At 36.2% G+C, this 17,205-nt stretch overlaps 1 protein-coding gene across 4 annotated transcripts in view; it reads left to right on the top strand.

The window, feature by feature from the left end:
- The window catches only part of LOC124161496 (cGMP-dependent protein kinase, isozyme 1), a 494,161-nt gene extending 477,854 nt beyond the window's left edge, over positions 1-16,307 (top strand). For all 4 annotated transcript variants that reach the window (XM_046537829.1, XM_046537827.1, XM_046537826.1 and 1 more), the window contains exons 5-15: positions 2,247-2,384; positions 3,497-3,666; positions 3,882-3,978; positions 5,750-5,891; positions 6,470-6,699; positions 7,249-7,465; positions 9,721-9,952; positions 10,448-10,611; positions 11,268-11,453; positions 14,495-14,561; positions 14,983-16,307. In XM_046537829.1, the coding sequence (XP_046393785.1) occupies positions 2,247-2,384; positions 3,497-3,666; positions 3,882-3,978; positions 5,750-5,891; positions 6,470-6,699; positions 7,249-7,465; positions 9,721-9,952; positions 10,448-10,611; positions 11,268-11,453; positions 14,495-14,561; positions 14,983-15,078 (1,739 nt within the window). In that variant the 3' untranslated portion in view covers positions 15,079-16,307. The remainder of the gene's footprint in view (positions 1-2,246; positions 2,385-3,496; positions 3,667-3,881; positions 3,979-5,749; positions 5,892-6,469; positions 6,700-7,248; positions 7,466-9,720; positions 9,953-10,447; positions 10,612-11,267; positions 11,454-14,494; positions 14,562-14,982) is intronic.
- Positions 16,308-17,205: the final 898 nt, after the last annotated feature.

The raw sequence follows: 17,205 nt of genomic DNA on the forward strand, positions 1-17,205 counted from the left end.
TGTATTGCTTGGTTTCTGCCAATTACAATCAATATTTTAAATTATCGTCATCATGCAAACTAAAGGCATACCCAGGATCAAAATTAGGGGGGGCAAGCCATGGTTGTTGAAGTTATAGGTAAGATTTAATCATGGATAAGGTGAATGAAATTAACATTCAAGGAAACTGTAACAGCTCTTTATTAGTTTTTAAAATTATTTGCTTGAAAAAAAATTATTTTCCTTTAAGACATTTGCGATATTTGCTTCTAGCTGCCCTTCACTGGGTGTGCCCATGATGCAAATGAAATATGCAGCTGACTTTATGAAATGTATGGTTTTCCGATTCGTGAGAATTGACCACAAAATATCAGTACAGGCAACCTCCTTATCTACCTAGCACCCCCCAAAGCGAATGTCAGGCTACATGCCTGGGAATCCTATGCTGCTTTTGAACATAGTCAATATATGGCTGTCCATCAAAAATCATGTCATAACACTTGAGAACTAAAATTTAACTATTGTACACAATAAAAATAGTGCAACATACATAGTACCATAAAATATCATGATATATTAATCCCATAAATATACACTATCGCAATTACTTTGATGATTTTTCATTGGAAGGCATTTTTAAAATATTGGAGTTCATTGCAATATTTTTATTGGACCCGATAAGTTTATAGCTATTGTCCTTATATATTTATAGCAAAATCACCAATTATCAATATGCTTAAATTGTGATATTCAGTTTTGCTCAGTATAAGATTTTCAGTTCTGCCCAGGCCTACCTGGAGGCCCTCCACAACAGGGGCCAACAAACCTTATATTCTGCCTAGGATCATGGGTCTTCATAAATTGTGAAAAAAATTACCTCAGGCTGAAAGTAGCATATTTCTTGCCATAGATGAAATTTTACGTATAATGCCTTGTGGTTCCTGGAGCATGAAATACATCCTAGAGATAAAATTTTTGTGGTTTCAGGTATGGATTGAGGTATCTCATAGGACGTTTTATAGATGCCTAATAGATATCTACACATAGAATACATATATACGTATGATAAACATGTGATAGATGTCTATGGTTGATATCTATTTTTTATGTGTATTACTGTCAAAACAGCAGTGTGTCTAGTATGTCTATAGACATCTATAAATAGAAAATATTCGAGAGTTCTATGTAAATTAATCTCTTTTATTCTATGTAGGGGCTGCAATAAACATAATGCAAGTATAGTTATGCTGGACATAGAGGCCCATCTATTCCAAAATATGGTGGGCTATTTGCCGACTCCCATTTTTTTGAGACAGTTAATTCTTTGCTGAAGAGTATTTTTTTTTTTTTTTTTTCATTGAGGTTTTTAATTTTGGAATCTCAACATAAATCAAGATGACGTAATGAAGTTAATGAATTGGGTATCGAGAAACAGGATGGAAATGAATGCAAATATGTCAACGTCAGTAACAGGAAAAAGAGCGGAAATAGAAATTATGTATTCTCAAGTAGTTAAGTTCCAAAATCGAACAGCTTTAAATATTTAGGAGTCCATTTAACTAAAAATTTAGGATGGGGTTTAAATATGGAACAAACAATCAAAAAATCGTTTAAAATACTGCCCTGGGTAATGAGAAACCTCAGAGGTAGCACCAGGGCCACTAAAGAAATGGCCAATACAACTCTAGTACGACGAGCTTTAGAATACACATCTCTTGATTGGGACCCACATTATAAAGGAGAGGTGAGGAACATGGAAAAGGTGAAGAAAAAAGCTACTATAGAAAGAAAATGGAGAGCATTTCAGAAATGCTCAGAGTTCTGGGGTGGGAGAGTCTACAGGAGAGGAGGAAAAGGAACAGGATATGTGGTATGTTTAAAATAATAAGTGGGGAAAAAGCATAGAAAGAGATTGAGAAGGACGTTACAAATCCCAGCTTTGTTGGAAAAAATGATCAGCAGTTCAAATAAAAGTGCTGATCACAAAGGACAAATGCAAAGCAGTTCTCCTTCTTGAATTGGACCATAAGGGACTGGAACGACCTACCAGCAAAACTATTTGAGCCCTTCCCAAAAAGTTTACAATTTTTTTTAAAAAGCTGTTGAAGAGGTAGGGACCATGGGTTTCATTATGTTATTTTCAATATCTTTTTGCATCATATGTTCATGTTACCACCGGGCCAATGGCCTACTTGTAACGATGTGATGTTGATGATAATTTGAAAGGTTATTATGTACTTCTTCTGATACACAGTTTTTATCCATAGGTTCCCACTTATTTGTATCTGCGGTTGGTGATCTGGAGGTGGTCAAAGAAGGACGAATTATTGGACGATTGGGTCCTGGCAAAGCTTTTGGTGAACTTGCTATCCTCTACAATTGCACTCGTACAGCTTCTATTCGAGGTGAGTATAAAATGCTCATATGTGACTGGTCTCTGGTCATTTGGTATGTACAGAGAACCTAGCTTATGAAATTTTTAGCAGACCACCAAAAAAGTTTCATAACTGAACTTTCATTGTATGGTATCATGAAACCCTTTTTCATCGTCCAATTTGGTATGCCATGTTTCCTTCAATTACATTTTTGGATGCAAGGGATTTTTCTACATCCAAACATGTATTCCATTCTATTAAATGAAGCCTATTAGTTTATTGTAATTTCAAGAATATATGCATCTCCAAAAATAAATGCTTGATCATTTTAGCTGCATGCATCCCTGAGATTTGGTATGATCAGTCCCCAAAGTTAAATTTCTGAGCCTGATTGTTAGTTTTTCTGACACTTGTATATTTGGGCTTGGTTTTAATCTAATGCTTTCAAGATTGTGTACCTAATATTATGTAACCGGCATTGCATAAATGAAAACTTTCATAGAAGAGGCTGGAAATACATGGGTTCTTATGGGGTTTTTCATGAGACCATGAACAATTGGTGCAGTAATAAATGAGTTCTCCATATATACAAGGGTTGCACATTATTGTTCTACTGTATCTCCATATGCAGATAAAATAGGCTCACATAAATCGAAACTTCAATATTAATAACAACCAAATGTATTTGCCCAGAGATCATGGTGTACACTACCAAAGTGCATCTATTAAGTCAGTTGCTCAGTAAAACTTCAGTACCTATGTATCACTTTCACATGGTAGGGGAAATTTGTAAAAACTTTAGATAGTCGTATTGGATTTTTAATCCAGCTTAAAATATGAATCAAATTCCACAAATAGTATGTACATGGAGGATAAAAAACTAAAACTTCACCTTGCTTTGATGATGAGACCATTTAATTAATTATAAGTGAAATTTCATTCATCGAGTCTGATTTTTCTTGGGATAAAAATTGAGCCAGAAACTGAATACGCTCTATCCCAAAAGAATATTGTTATTCTTATGGCAACTGAAGCTAATCTTCTTCTTTTATTGGCATTTTGCAATATTTCATATATTTGGGGTTACTTTTAATTGACTTATTGATTGTTTGTGTTGTTAATAAACATCATTCTTATCCTAGTGCTGAGCGATGCCAAGGTTTGGGTCCTCGACCGACGTGTCTTCCAGCGCATAATGATGCGCACAGGTTTGCAGCGAATGGAGGACAGTGTGCAGTTCCTACATAGTGTTCCTTTGTTCCAAAAACTTGCTGATGAAATACTGGCAAAGGTTGCAGATGCCCTCGAACTGGTTAGTTGGTTTTAGTGTTCTACTTAAATAAATAATCAAATAAAAATTAGTGTAGCAAAAAAAGCAAGCATCTGAAGAGCTTGCTTTTTTACCTCTGATGCTCTAGTTTTGACATACTGAAATACATTTTTCTTTTGATGTTGAACATTGTCATGACACACATAGTAGGTAAAATGTACTCTATTAAACTGTAAATCTTTTTTTATTCCTTATAGGAATTTTATCCTCCAGGAGCTTGCATTGTCAGGCAAGGTGCCAGAGGAGACACCTTCTACATTATCAGCGGTGGGAGTGTTAAAGTTACCAGGAAAGGTAAATTTTGATTAATTTTAAATCTTATTTAAATATTTTTTCTTAGTATAAAATGTCATACTATTAAAATATTGCATGAAGTAAAAATAAAATATCCATTTTCATTCCTAAAGATGTGTAATACATAACTAATTTGAAAGAACATTTGTCAGGAAACATTTAATTTCAAGTTATGGTAGAAATATAATATCTATCTTTACATGTTAAATGCCAAAACAATTTTTTTAAAGAAGTTTTTATTCTCAAACAAGGCCAAAAATAGAGATTAATGTAACACCTGAGAGTATTGCTAGCATGAGTTTAAACACTAAGAGAGATTTAAATAAAAATTTACTGTGAGTATTATAAAATAAGGTCATTTTAATTAATTAAATCAACAAATATTAAATTTCAATTTATTGCTACTACTCTTTGTCGAGGGTGGCACTACATAATATGGCTAAGCTAGCTATTTAAATCAGAGTGTCAGCTATAGCAATAGGGGATTTTGATAATAGAAGAAAGAGGGTTGGAAAAATTAACACTGCCAAAGCATCTAGGAATGGCATTGAGTCATGCTATGATTCCCTACTCAGCAGTAGGCAAGAGCAATGGCAGAAATTATCTCCACACAAATCTGCTCTCCCTAAGTTTTTCAGCAGTGTTTTCTGAATACAGCTACTCCTGATTGTCCAGCTGCAGTTTATCAGTGTTGCGGATTATCCATGCATAAGTTTACACAGTGACAGTGTTGCTCCCGACATTGCACAGTTGCAGCATCTGTGCAAAATCACTGTGCCAAACTCTTTTCAAGGTCCATAATCTCACATGAATGCATGGTTTTCGCAAACCAGGTATTATGTGGAGCAGTGGCATAACTATGGGGGGGACGAGGGGGATAGATCCCCCCCAAAGCCTCAGAGAAATTTTTAAAAATATTTAAAACTATTGTCTGGTTTTGGCATTTAATAACTGCATCTACTTAAAGTTAATTTTTTAGAGTGAAAAAGATGTGAAATGTATTTCCAGGCATGTTATTTTTCAAAAATTTTCCCCGACTCCCCGTTGCCTGGGGGTAGGGGGTCACCACCCCACACTATCACATCCCCCCCAAAGCATAGTCCTATAGTTACGCCACTGATGTCGAGCAGTAGGAATAAGAGTACAATCACGTTATCGGCACTAAAAATATTACGGTTGGGAAGAGAAAGCTATCTAAAATAGTGGACAGTGTGCTTGAATAATAGTACATTTTTTAATTACATAAATTGTGAAATTACATGAAATTAAATATTTTTTTTCTTCTTATCCTGACCTCATTTAATACATGTTTAAATATTTCCTGGAGTTTAGGTCAACGTATATTATGCAAACAAGTTATAGCCAACGTGTCGATTTATTTAAAACCATCATCAGGGCTATGAAAGAAAAAACATAAGAACAATATAAAATACAAAAATAACAACGATGTTTATGTTTTTTCTTTCATAGCCCTGATGGTGGTTTTAAATGAAGCGAAACGTTGGCTATAACTTGTTTACATAATATACGTTGACCTAAACTCCAGGAAATATTTAAACATACATGAAATTAAAGAGAAATTTTGTATTGTTCGTGTTTTTCGATTATTCGTACCGCCTTTCCCCATCATTAGCCCTGATAATCCCGGAGTCTGCTGTATCTTCTTCTGTTTTTTATACATCAAATACTGTAAAGTGTAGTAAATAGTAACCTTTTCAAATTTACGCGAGTGTTTTCCTCTCTCATGTGATATGAAATCTCTTCTCTCCAGAGTCTCCAGATGGGAAAGATGAAGAAGTTAGGAAATTGGGTCGTGGTGATTACTTTGGTGAACAGGCATTGCTCAAAGAAGACCGACGTACTGCAAGTGTTTATGCTGTCTCACCGGTTGACTGCCTTACATTGGATAGAGAGTATGAACAATTCCTTTCAACTTACAATTCAAGCTGTATTTGATGAAATTTTTTCTTCCCTCATTATCTCTGGGAACTTACAGAATATTTCAAATATATTCAATCCTCTTTGATCTCCAAACTTAAAGATTGTTTTCAACTTCCCAGGGAAAAGTGTTTAGCTATGAATACCTGCTAATGTATTTAGAGGTGATGAATCCATATTTGATACCTAGTGAGAATGGTTTTTTCAACTTAATTAACATGAAATTAAATATAAATGTTTTGAAAAGTAAGCATTCTGGAGATGTAATGAGGAATATCTAGTTCTTTTTCTGTTCTCTGATGTTATTTTTCAAAGTGAGCACATGAAGCCAACGAAGGCTCCCTATAGAGAACATTAAATGGCAATGAAAGGCTTAATATTTTTATCAGATAAGGAATACCTACTGAAGAATTATTTGTTAGTTTGAGTTCAGTCATAACCTACAACCATGTACACATGCATTCTATTGGTGAAATAATATTGAGTGTGTTTGCAATTTTTAAATTGTTTACTTGGGAATAGTTTTGTGACTCTGTATTTACTTGTATTTCAGCAACTTTATCCAGCTAATTGGAGACCTAAGTGAGCTTCAAGAAAAAGACTACGGGGATAAAGCATATGAGGATGGGGATGCATCGATGCAAGGACGAATTGTACCTTCTGGGTCCATCATCTCATCCACTGCTACCACCATTCGTGGGTCAATCGATATACCAACCATTGAAACAGCTCTTGATCCATTTTCCACACAAACAGATTCCCTCTCCATTGGATCAGAATCAGGTAAGAGACGTGAAAGGCCTAGCATTCGCTTAAATCTTTATTTTATCAGAGCATAAAATAAGACATTAAAAATTAATAGACTTTTAAGACTTTGCCATAATTTATTGGCTACATATTTTCCCAGTCAACCAGTCATTATTTATACTACCCCTCAAGAAAATAGTTCCTTTGACATATTTGAAATACATAAAATTTAATGATTGACTTTTTTTATTTTCACATTTTCTTTATTTGTGAAAAAATATGCTCTTATGGAATTTTTGAATCTTCGGAAAAAACTGTGGAAACATATCTCGGCGACAATTTTTACTTCTAATCCAGAGGAAGGATTTTAAATTTACCTATCACTTTGATTCCTGAATGATCAACACAGTGAAAAATATGTAATATTAATTTTATGGTTTTTTGTGAATTCATCCAAAGAGAAATGAATTACATTTTTACTTAATGTCATAATTTTACCAAATTTTTATTATTTCATGGCAGAATTTATGCAGAAAAGTATTTGCATGCTTTTTTCTAATTTTTGGCATTAACTTCGTATCATAGAGTTTGCTGACGTTGACATTGATGACCTGGAAATTATTGGAACGCTTGGTGTTGGTGGCTTTGGTCGAGTTGAGTTGGTGCGCCACTGCCGAAACCCCAGTCTGTCCTTTGCCCTCAAGTGCCTCAAGAAACAACACATCATTGACACGCAACAGCAAGAGCACGTGTTCAGCGAAAAAGCTATTATGATGGCCTGCAGGAGTCCATTCATTTGCAGGTAAAAACAAATTCACTCAAACTGTGTGAGGTCAAATCATGCTAATTAAGCAGAGCCTAGATATGGTGTTATTCAATCAACCTTTAATTGAAATATCTACCTATCATTTTTCCTGGCCATTTTCCCAAACTTTATTTCCTTTACTCTACCTTTCCTGCCTTAAATTTAGGAATAGGCTTTAGTGGCTCAAGGGACAGAACATGGTTTCGAGGATTTTCTCTGCATCCATTCCTCCTGGAAATGACAGTTTTGCTGGATTTCAGCAGGCATCTTCAGGTTTTAAGTGCTGGTGTGGAGTTTTTGTCCATTCTTTATATCTCAGGTTGCTGATGCAATGAGGTACATATCTCCTAATTGGTCGGTTTTCTCATATAGCTGTTTTGACTTTGACCAATCATCAAGATCCCTTGATTGCAGGATAAAAGAACATCTAAGGGTCACCAAAAATGGGCAGTTCTGATTACCCACCATTGCCGAGCACATCTAGGAAGGTCCCAAGCACATTCTCAAAATTGAAAATACGATGATCATTGTCACAGAAAAAATAGGTACCACCTGAAACTCATGCAAGAGGTGATAGAGATACACAACACAAAAACACTCTGTAGAGATAATAGCAACTGCCCTTTAAAATGTATGGAAATTGCTATTTGAATTAACTGACCAATAGGGTAGTTTCCTTCATCAAAGAAAATGAAAGGCACTGATTGCAATTCGTTACCCACCATTAGTGTATTCATAATGCACAAATTATTTGGTTTTATAAATCCCAGTTTATACGAATGTTAATGGTCAATTTTAATCTCATTTGAAGGTGGCCAGATTGGCACCCATGCAATACCACTCCATGTGACGTCACAGGGACCTAGATACTATACGAGTAGTCAGGAGTTTTACATCTTCTGAGATTACCAATGCATGCATTAGGCGCAGAGCTCAGGGAAACATCTCTTAATAATCACTAATTAAAATTACCTATGGTTAGAAGTTTTGTTCGTTTTATAGGGTATTAATAATCCTTATTTAAACCAAGCACTATGTGCTAGCAGGGTACCCTGCCACCTGCTAGCAGCCTGCATCATAGTGGCGCTCATAGCCTCACACCAACGTGGCCTCACACGGCAGCAGCCAGAACCCGAATGACGTCACACGGGCTTTTCCCAGCATTCATACTTAGCCATCCCGTTTTCGCACGCTTGAAAATTTTCACTTTTCATTTAATCCCGAAAAATAGATACATATCTATCATCATTTAAAAATCTAAAAGCATGAAATATATACTCCAGGAGTAATTATCTTTCAATTTAGGCAATTAAAAAAATAGGAATCCACCCTATTAGGAGTAACTTCATCGCACCATCTGGCAAACTGAGGTATGAAGGATGAATGAAAACCAGTGATGCATGCTGAAACGCCAGAGAATATGTCATTTCTAAGATGAACTGACTCTGAGAGAATCCCAGAGACCAAGATCTGCAATTTCCTACCTTCCTCTATTCTACCTCTCTTATCCTTAAGCTACCCTAGCCTCCAAAACATATCATCACAATACATTATGAGGAAATTTTGGGTAAAATATCATAATTATATGTATGTGAGCAGGTTATAGGTAATTGGCCATCTTTGATGAAATTCTTCTTCATTTAATTTGGGAATTTCTTGTAAGATAAAATTATGGAATTCCCAAAGGTCGCCAACAGCAAGCTGCAAAATTTTTGGGGGATTGTAGTTTTGTTAGATTGTAGTTAGTAGATTTATAGTCTGTGACAAGACTTATGATCTTGGAAGGCCACTTGAGTTTCACATCATCTACGTTGACATCTCTACCGACATATTGGAAACATAGTCGGTTCCCATCTTTGGGAAATCCTCCTTTAAAAACTCTGGCAGCAATGTCAATATTGACATGGCAGCAAACCAAAGGAACCATCCAAAAGGCTTCACGCCAAAAAAAAACACCAGAGAAAACTTCAGAACAAATGATTTTTCCTAAGTATAATTTTTTAGCTTCATGCACACTTGCAAGTGAAAGCTCATTGCTGACTAGTTAGACATTGTTACCAGGAAGTTTTAAAGACAAAAATAAATAATTGGTTGCTTTAAATTTTCAAATGGGCCTTGAACACTATCATTGGCAGTTTATTGATAATTTTTGAAGGTCCTTAAAAATTATATGACACACCAATGGTGAATAAGCACATTTGCTGTCTGAAATTTCTCCCTTTAAAATTTTGCTTGAATTTCATATTTCATAGGTTATACAAGACATACAGGGACTCTAAATATGTGTATATGCTGTTGGAAGCCTGCTTGGGAGGAGAAGTTTGGACAGTCCTTCGAGACCGAGGATGTTTTGAAGACAGTACAACAAGGTTTATCACAGCATGTGTCGTTGAAGCAATTGAATACCTTCATGGGCACAATATTGTCTACAGGGATCTCAAGCCAGAGAATCTCATGCTTGATGCCAAGGGCTATGTTAAGCTGGTGGGTACCTAATCATAAAGTTTATCAACTGACTGAATAGCCAGCTTATTTTTTGCAATATTTTTTTCCAATCAGTATGCCTTCTTCCAAATTGCTACTACACTTGCCAATATATTTAGCCTGGCAGTGAGTTTACTGAAAGGTAGGACTTTAAGAACTTCTTGGAGAGTAAGTGAAGAAATAATAGTTCCCGAGGCAACTTCACGAACCTTCACTTCAATGAGCTAACACGAATCAAATCATTTTTTTAAGATAATAAATAAGAGTGAATAGTTGTTTCTGATTAATATTTCATTGGTACATGTTCACCACGCTGTTATTTATCTGATGAATGGAAGATATCTCATTCAAGAAAGTCATTAAAATGATGAAATACCTTCCCAAAGTATTTTTGTTTCAGCACTCGGTACATTTTTATTATTAATTGTCAAACTAAATCATATTATAATAACCTTTCATAATATAATAATTAATAACTGCATTTTATTTTCATAGGTGGACTTTGGATTCTCCAAAAAACTAGGTGTCAGCAGTAGAACATGGACATTCTGTGGTACTCCCGAATATGTAGCTCCTGAAGTCATTCTCAACAAAGGTCATGATCGAGCGGTAGACTATTGGTCCCTGGGTATTCTCATGCATGAGTTACTTACTGGAACGTAAGTTCATCTTTCTAAAACATTATTTTTAGGGAAAGGTGGGAGGAATCTTAAATTAACTTGAATCTAAATTCTAAATGGTTCTCTTCTCCCAAATTTACCATAAAAAGTTAAAGCAATATAAAAAAAAACAAAAAAGAGTTTATCTTTCAAAAACATTATTTTTAAGGAGGGTAGGAAGAAACTTAAATGTTCTTGAATCCAAATCCTAAATGGTTCTTTAATCTCTCAAATTTTGTACATAAGTTAAAAAAATGGATTTAAAAAACTATGACCAATAGTATCATTGGTAAATTTTAAAATATTCTTATTACTCTTCTCATAACCTCTTACTGTTTCACAAAGATTTTCCATGAAAAGTAGTTGAAACTTATCTGAGACGTGAAATAAAGCCTTCAGGTTTTATTTAGATATATGTAATTTGGGATGATAAAGAATCAAAGTTTGAAAACAGTATGAAGATTTGAGAACCTATTTTTAGTCTGCAACTTTTTCAAGATTGGCGGGATTAGAGAATTAGAAAATCCCATCTCAATTTTTAAGATTGTTTCAATCTCTTTTAATGAACAATGTATTCATGATTTTATGCATTGCACATAATATGTAGTTGCCTAACTAATACTACATAGAAAATATGAATTGCATTTATTATTTAGGCCTCCTTTCACTGCCTCTGATCCAATGAGGACATACAATATCATTCTGAGAGGAATAGATGCTGTGGACTTCCCAAGACATATGACACGTGCAGCTGTCTCGTTAGTGAAGAGATTATGCAGAGATGCACCATCTGAAAGACTGGGCTACCAGCGTGGTGGCATTCAAGACATCAAGAAGCACAAGTAAGTTAACTTAGAGTGCCCTTGTCACAACCACAAAGAGACTGCACTCAAAATTATTTCCATAGTTTTGGGATTGGTTTGGCATTGCTCTCGACTCATCTATACTGTAACGGTCCACGGCCCACCAGGATTATGAATTTTTGGGCCGACAGAAACGTGAACAACAAAAAAAATAATACAAATTCCTGTTAACTCCTCCCACACGAGACTACAGGAAAAACCTGTGCCACCAAACACACAACAACAAAAAATAGAGTCTCATCAGGAGAAGATACGTGAGTGGGGGGTCCCTGAGTGACCTCAATCCCTCATGCTCCCAGGCTTTACCGCCGCAAAAGTGCACCTGGATGTCGGGGAAAGGTATGACCAGGGTTGGGTTGGGAGCTTCGTCTCCTCATCTCGTAAGGCAAATGACACTCTCACACTATTTCGTTCATTCAACCACAGATTATTATTGGAAAACTTGGCATAAATATTTAGTACTTAAAACAAGAATCCTCTTACCAGCTAAATGCAGGATGGATGAATGGATGGGCAATGAAATATGAACAATAAAGAAAATAGCCATAACAAACGCATGAGAGATGATATAACAAAAAATATAAAAATGAACACCACTGAAGGTGTATCATAAGAAGAAGCAACAATTTCAAATATTCTAATTTGATCACGGAGGTATATACTAGCCCTTCCCTTTTGTTTAGCACACTCATCCTCAATGACAACAATAATTCATATTTCAATTTGCACTTTCCCTGGGCAGAGAAAGGTTTCAATAAGAAGTTAGCACTGCAACTGAAGCATAAGGGATAATTACTGTAGGGCGATGACAACCTTACATGTCTGCTCCTGAGATAGTGACAGCCTGGAGATATTTCTGCACCAAAATCTTCCGGCGTTCTGCACCTCCTCTCTTGGTATGGGTCCGCGGTGCTCCCGATCCTCCGCCAGGCTATTGATTCTGTGGAAATTGGGGGACGAAATGGTCCTTCTTCAGGCACCGTTACACGAAATCTGCATACGAATAACTTAGGGCTAGCAATTCTCCTCCTGCTCACTTCTGCGTTCTCTTCGTCTACAATGTGCAAATTGATCGTTGCTGGTTCATCGGGCAGAGCTTCCGCCCACGGGTCACGTCTATCGTAGTCAATCCTTCTTTGCTCCACACCGCCACGGTCTTTTATACCCTTTGCTAATGATAGGGGGGGGTTTAAGGAGGAAGGGGCACTAAGGGGAAATTTGCTTAGATTCTAACGGATATAACTCCACTAGCATTTGATTCTTTCGCCATTTTGACACTCCCTCACACACACACTCAATCATCCACCTCTACGAGCCAAGGCAGAGGGGAGGGTCGGAAGGGTGAGGTTGGGTGTTGGAAAGGGAAAGTAGGAAAGGAAAATAAAGCCAGGGAGCTTGCCTGTGTACTGGGACAGACCATTACAATACCAAGCTGGCACATACTACAAAACCTCTCCTTCACATACGTATGCCCTCTTTATGTAGCAACTAGAGTGCTTCCTCCTCAACTAGGTGCTGGTCCAAACTGTATGGGCCTTAAATTCTATAATAAATTGCCAGTTGAACTTAAGGCACCATTAAGTGTAACTGCTTTTAAGACCAACCTCCTAAAATATCTGAAACTAAAAATGTATTATTCTATAGATGAATTTTTAAACAAAGTTTGACATATCTTTCATCATTGTATATTTGTATTTATTGTATATATATTCTTTAACCTGACGTGTCCTATATCAGTGTAACCCTAGCACTACTACATCTCTGGACAAATAAAACATTATTATTATTATTATTCCTTTTGAAAGGAGGCCCTCTGGCTGCAACCTGTGGGGTCAAAACAAATACCATGCAGGCTGAACTCATACTTCATCGGTCGAAATATCTATGCACTTGCACACCATTTTGTAAAAATTACTAATTGCTTGCAATTCATCTCTTTTAAAATATTTTCTTAAAAATTCACAGTAAAATATCAAGGAAATAACTAATACTTATTGGCAGCACTAACAACTGATCCCCTCCATGTGTCGCTACATTACATACTGCAGCAACTGATTGGATGTCATAATAACAACTGAGCTGGATCTCGAATATTTACTTCACGGTACAATTTCACCCAGTAGGAAAACCCAGCAGTCACTCTCTGTGCACAAGTAATGTAACTTAGGTCTTGTGAGTCGTAGGGGATAAGTCATTCCCCCCTGCACATGTGAAGTTTGTTAGAAAAAAGTGCTGATTGGATTACGGACCTCAACCTGTGGATAATGCAGCAAAAAATTACTTAACAAGTACTTATTGCATGTCCAAACTTTTCTCTCTATAATTGAATTTTACTTAGGACCTTGCTGAAGATAGGTTCAGCAAGAGAGGGTTCCGCAAAAAGGGTTTCTGAGGAAGAAAATCCAGTTCAGTCGAAAAAAAAAGGTTCAGCTAGAAACAACCAGTTCAGTAAAATAGACTGGTTGAGTCTACTGAACCAGTGCACCAAAGTGGCTAACAGTTTCTTTTCAAAACCGATGACCTGTGCTGGATTTCCTGAACTGCACATCCCTACCGTAATGACGACAAACCATAAGGATGATTATTGACCATCTTTCTGATGCATTATGTCCATTTTGGAAGAGTTATGGCTTCCTTTCCCCGGCATCACATTGTAGATGAGGCATAAGGCATGGTTGATTTTGATTTTGCCAGATCATGGTTGACTCTGCACTTCCAACACAGGTCCAAGTGTAGGATTTACATATCCTAAACATCCCGGGGTGAGAGGAAAATTCACAGGCATCTACAGTCAAACTCAAAACACAGAAACTCTGCAAGTGTGTTCCTCATGCTTCAGTCAAGACTCTTGGTGAAGTGCTGAGTAAATTGCCCGACTATATCTTGTAATCATTACGAAGGACATTTTTCACTGAATTTTTTTTCAAATAATGGTTTTTAAAAACTACTATTCCATTTAATATCTTTATGAATGGGGAACAATTAAAATGAATATTAAAAATAATTTTTATTCTTAATAGGTGGTTCCAGGGATTTGACTGGGATGGTCTACGGCAGAGGACACTGAAGGCTCCTATTGTTCAGGAGGTAAGAATATTTATTCCAACATAGAAAAACATGAAAAAAATTAGCTTCTCAATTACATGAAGCATTTCAAAAATTGAGATTGTTAGCAATGGCATAGGCCTTGGGCGTTGAACATTGTCAAAATCAAAACAGGTTTTCCTTCAAGGTTTTATGTCTACAACAAGACATGGTTGAGGGAAAGAAACATCAAGGTTCTAATCACACTGTTAAAGAAACTGAATTAATGGCTATACATTTAATCCAATCAATTAAACAGATAGTGACTCATTGGCTGGCTGAACACGGCCTTCCATTGAAGAGCCATTTAATAGCCAGTTTTCCAAATTTGTATATTGATTTACAATTTTCTATGCATCATTGTTGTGAGTGCTCGTGGTATCACTAATGCATGTGCTTAATGTCATTATCGTTTTTTTTTCAGGTTAAAAGCCCAACTGACATATCCAATTTTGATGCATATCCAAAAGAAGCTGAGATTCCTCCCGATGAGAATTCAGGTTGGGACGCTGGTTTCTGAAGAGAGGAGTTTTTTAATGGAGTGGTTACGTCATTCAAGGGAATTTAAAGGAATTAAATGGCCGACGTGCATGTTCCGAGGGAATGTGATACCAAAATGCAGTGGGTATGAGGTGGCATGAAATTCCAATGCCCAAGTGCCCATGGCAGCTCTTGTTATAAGTGTGCCTTGTAGATCCTTTTTCTAGGACAAGAGGATTTTAAGAGAGAGGGGGGAGATTGACGATTTTACTTTCCTGAGATACTATTTAGTCAAAATTTTTAAACCTTTTTACAAAACTGAAACGTGTGTGAACAAGAGTCACACATCATTCGCTGTAAGTCCAATGATATGAATGTGATTGTGTTAAAACGACGCGCACATGACAAGGGGCCTTTTATTACTTTGAGGCTGTAATATATGTATCTTGCTTTAATTCCACTAAAAGTGGTCATACTGGACTAGATTTGAAAAAAAATAAGAAGGAATACCTGTCCAGCAACTCACTTATCGAGCTTAATACGTACGTGTAAAGCATTTTTCACTGTTTTTAATTAGATTTTTATTCATCATGCTCATCAAATGTGGCCTTCTGTTATTACTCATGAACATGTAAAGGCTTTTGCCAAACTGGAGATAGTTCCAAGGTTTCACTGCTAGCACAAAGGAGAAGGCTTTAGAGCCAGATTTAAAAAGAATTATATTCATGACATGAAATAAATATTTTAACAAGCACGAAAAACATTTTTTAAGACAACTAACTTGATGATGTAATAATATATATTTCATAGCTCAGGATTTTGTTATAATGAGAAGTTTTGGAAAATTATGCTTGTGAAAGGTGATATTTTCACAGTGGTTGACAAGAATATCACTTAAAAGATAGGTATACTGGCTAACTCTATATCGTAATCAAGCTAGCTCTTTTGCTGCAGCATGTATTCCTTGAGAAATCTAGTTGGCCCACCGTTATTTTTATACCGAGCCCTCAAAAAAATAGCAAAATATTAACTATTTTGTGAAATCACTTGCCTGTCCCCCATATAGCATTTACTAATTCTTTATTGATTACAATTGTAAACTTTTATTGTAAACTAATAAGCCTTGAGTCACGGTGTTCCTATATTTTTGTTGAAAAAAGATTCATGAGAAGTTATTTATGTTAAACAAATGCCTATAATTGTACCATCCGTCCTCAAGCTGTCTTTGTACATATTGTCCCTGGTTCTAAATAAATGAAGTTATTCTTATTCAAGATTATCATTTAATCATAAACAGATGATAATACTGGGTATGTTTGTAAGAGTGTTCATGAATATTAAAAATGGAGAGTAACTTCACAATGAATGCCTCAAGGTAGGTGTATACTGAGCGAAGGTTTTTGGTAATTGATAATTTTTGGAAAGAAAAAGTTATCTTTGACATGTTAACTTCTACTAATAGGAAAGTAAATGAGAGGTAGATATATTATTATGCAAATGGAAAGATGAGTAAGCAAGTGGTCAGTATAGACCAGGTAAGTGATACAATTCTGGTGGTAGAAATTGAGGCATGACCCACCAACCTTGTGGTGGTTCAAGTTTACATGCCCACTAGCAATCACAGGGAAGACAAGTAGAGGTGGTGTATCAACAGCTTGAGGAGAAAATTAAGGAAATACCGCATAAGAAAAATCTAGTAGAGATGGGGGACGTAAATACCTCAGTCAGGGATGGAAACGGAATAGGAGAATTTGGATTAGGAATATGGGACAACAGGGGAGAGAAAGCAGTAGAATTTTTACGGAAAACATTTGCTATTCATCATAAACACATGGTTCAATCATCATATAGGGTGAAGATACACATGGAAGAGTCCAGGGGATACAGGGAGATATCAGATAGATCGCATCATGGTTAGACAGAAGTTTAGGAATAGTAGGTACTTGTGCAGCTTCCCTGCACAGGATGCAGATTCAAATCACAAGCTAGTGCTTATGAAATGCAATGCAAGATTCAAAAGACTTAAGAAAAGTAAAAACGCAAGGAAATAGATCGTATAAGCTTTGAAGGGGACCATGAGGTGGGAATAGTGGAAAATAATATCCATGATATATATATATTGGTTTCGGAACGGCTGAGGACGGCACAGTTGGGAACGGGCACGGCT

The sequence above is a fragment of the Ischnura elegans genome, chromosome 6, assembly GCF_921293095.1.
Source record: "Ischnura elegans chromosome 6, ioIscEleg1.1, whole genome shotgun sequence".
Taxonomy (NCBI): domain Eukaryota; kingdom Metazoa; phylum Arthropoda; class Insecta; order Odonata; family Coenagrionidae; genus Ischnura; species Ischnura elegans.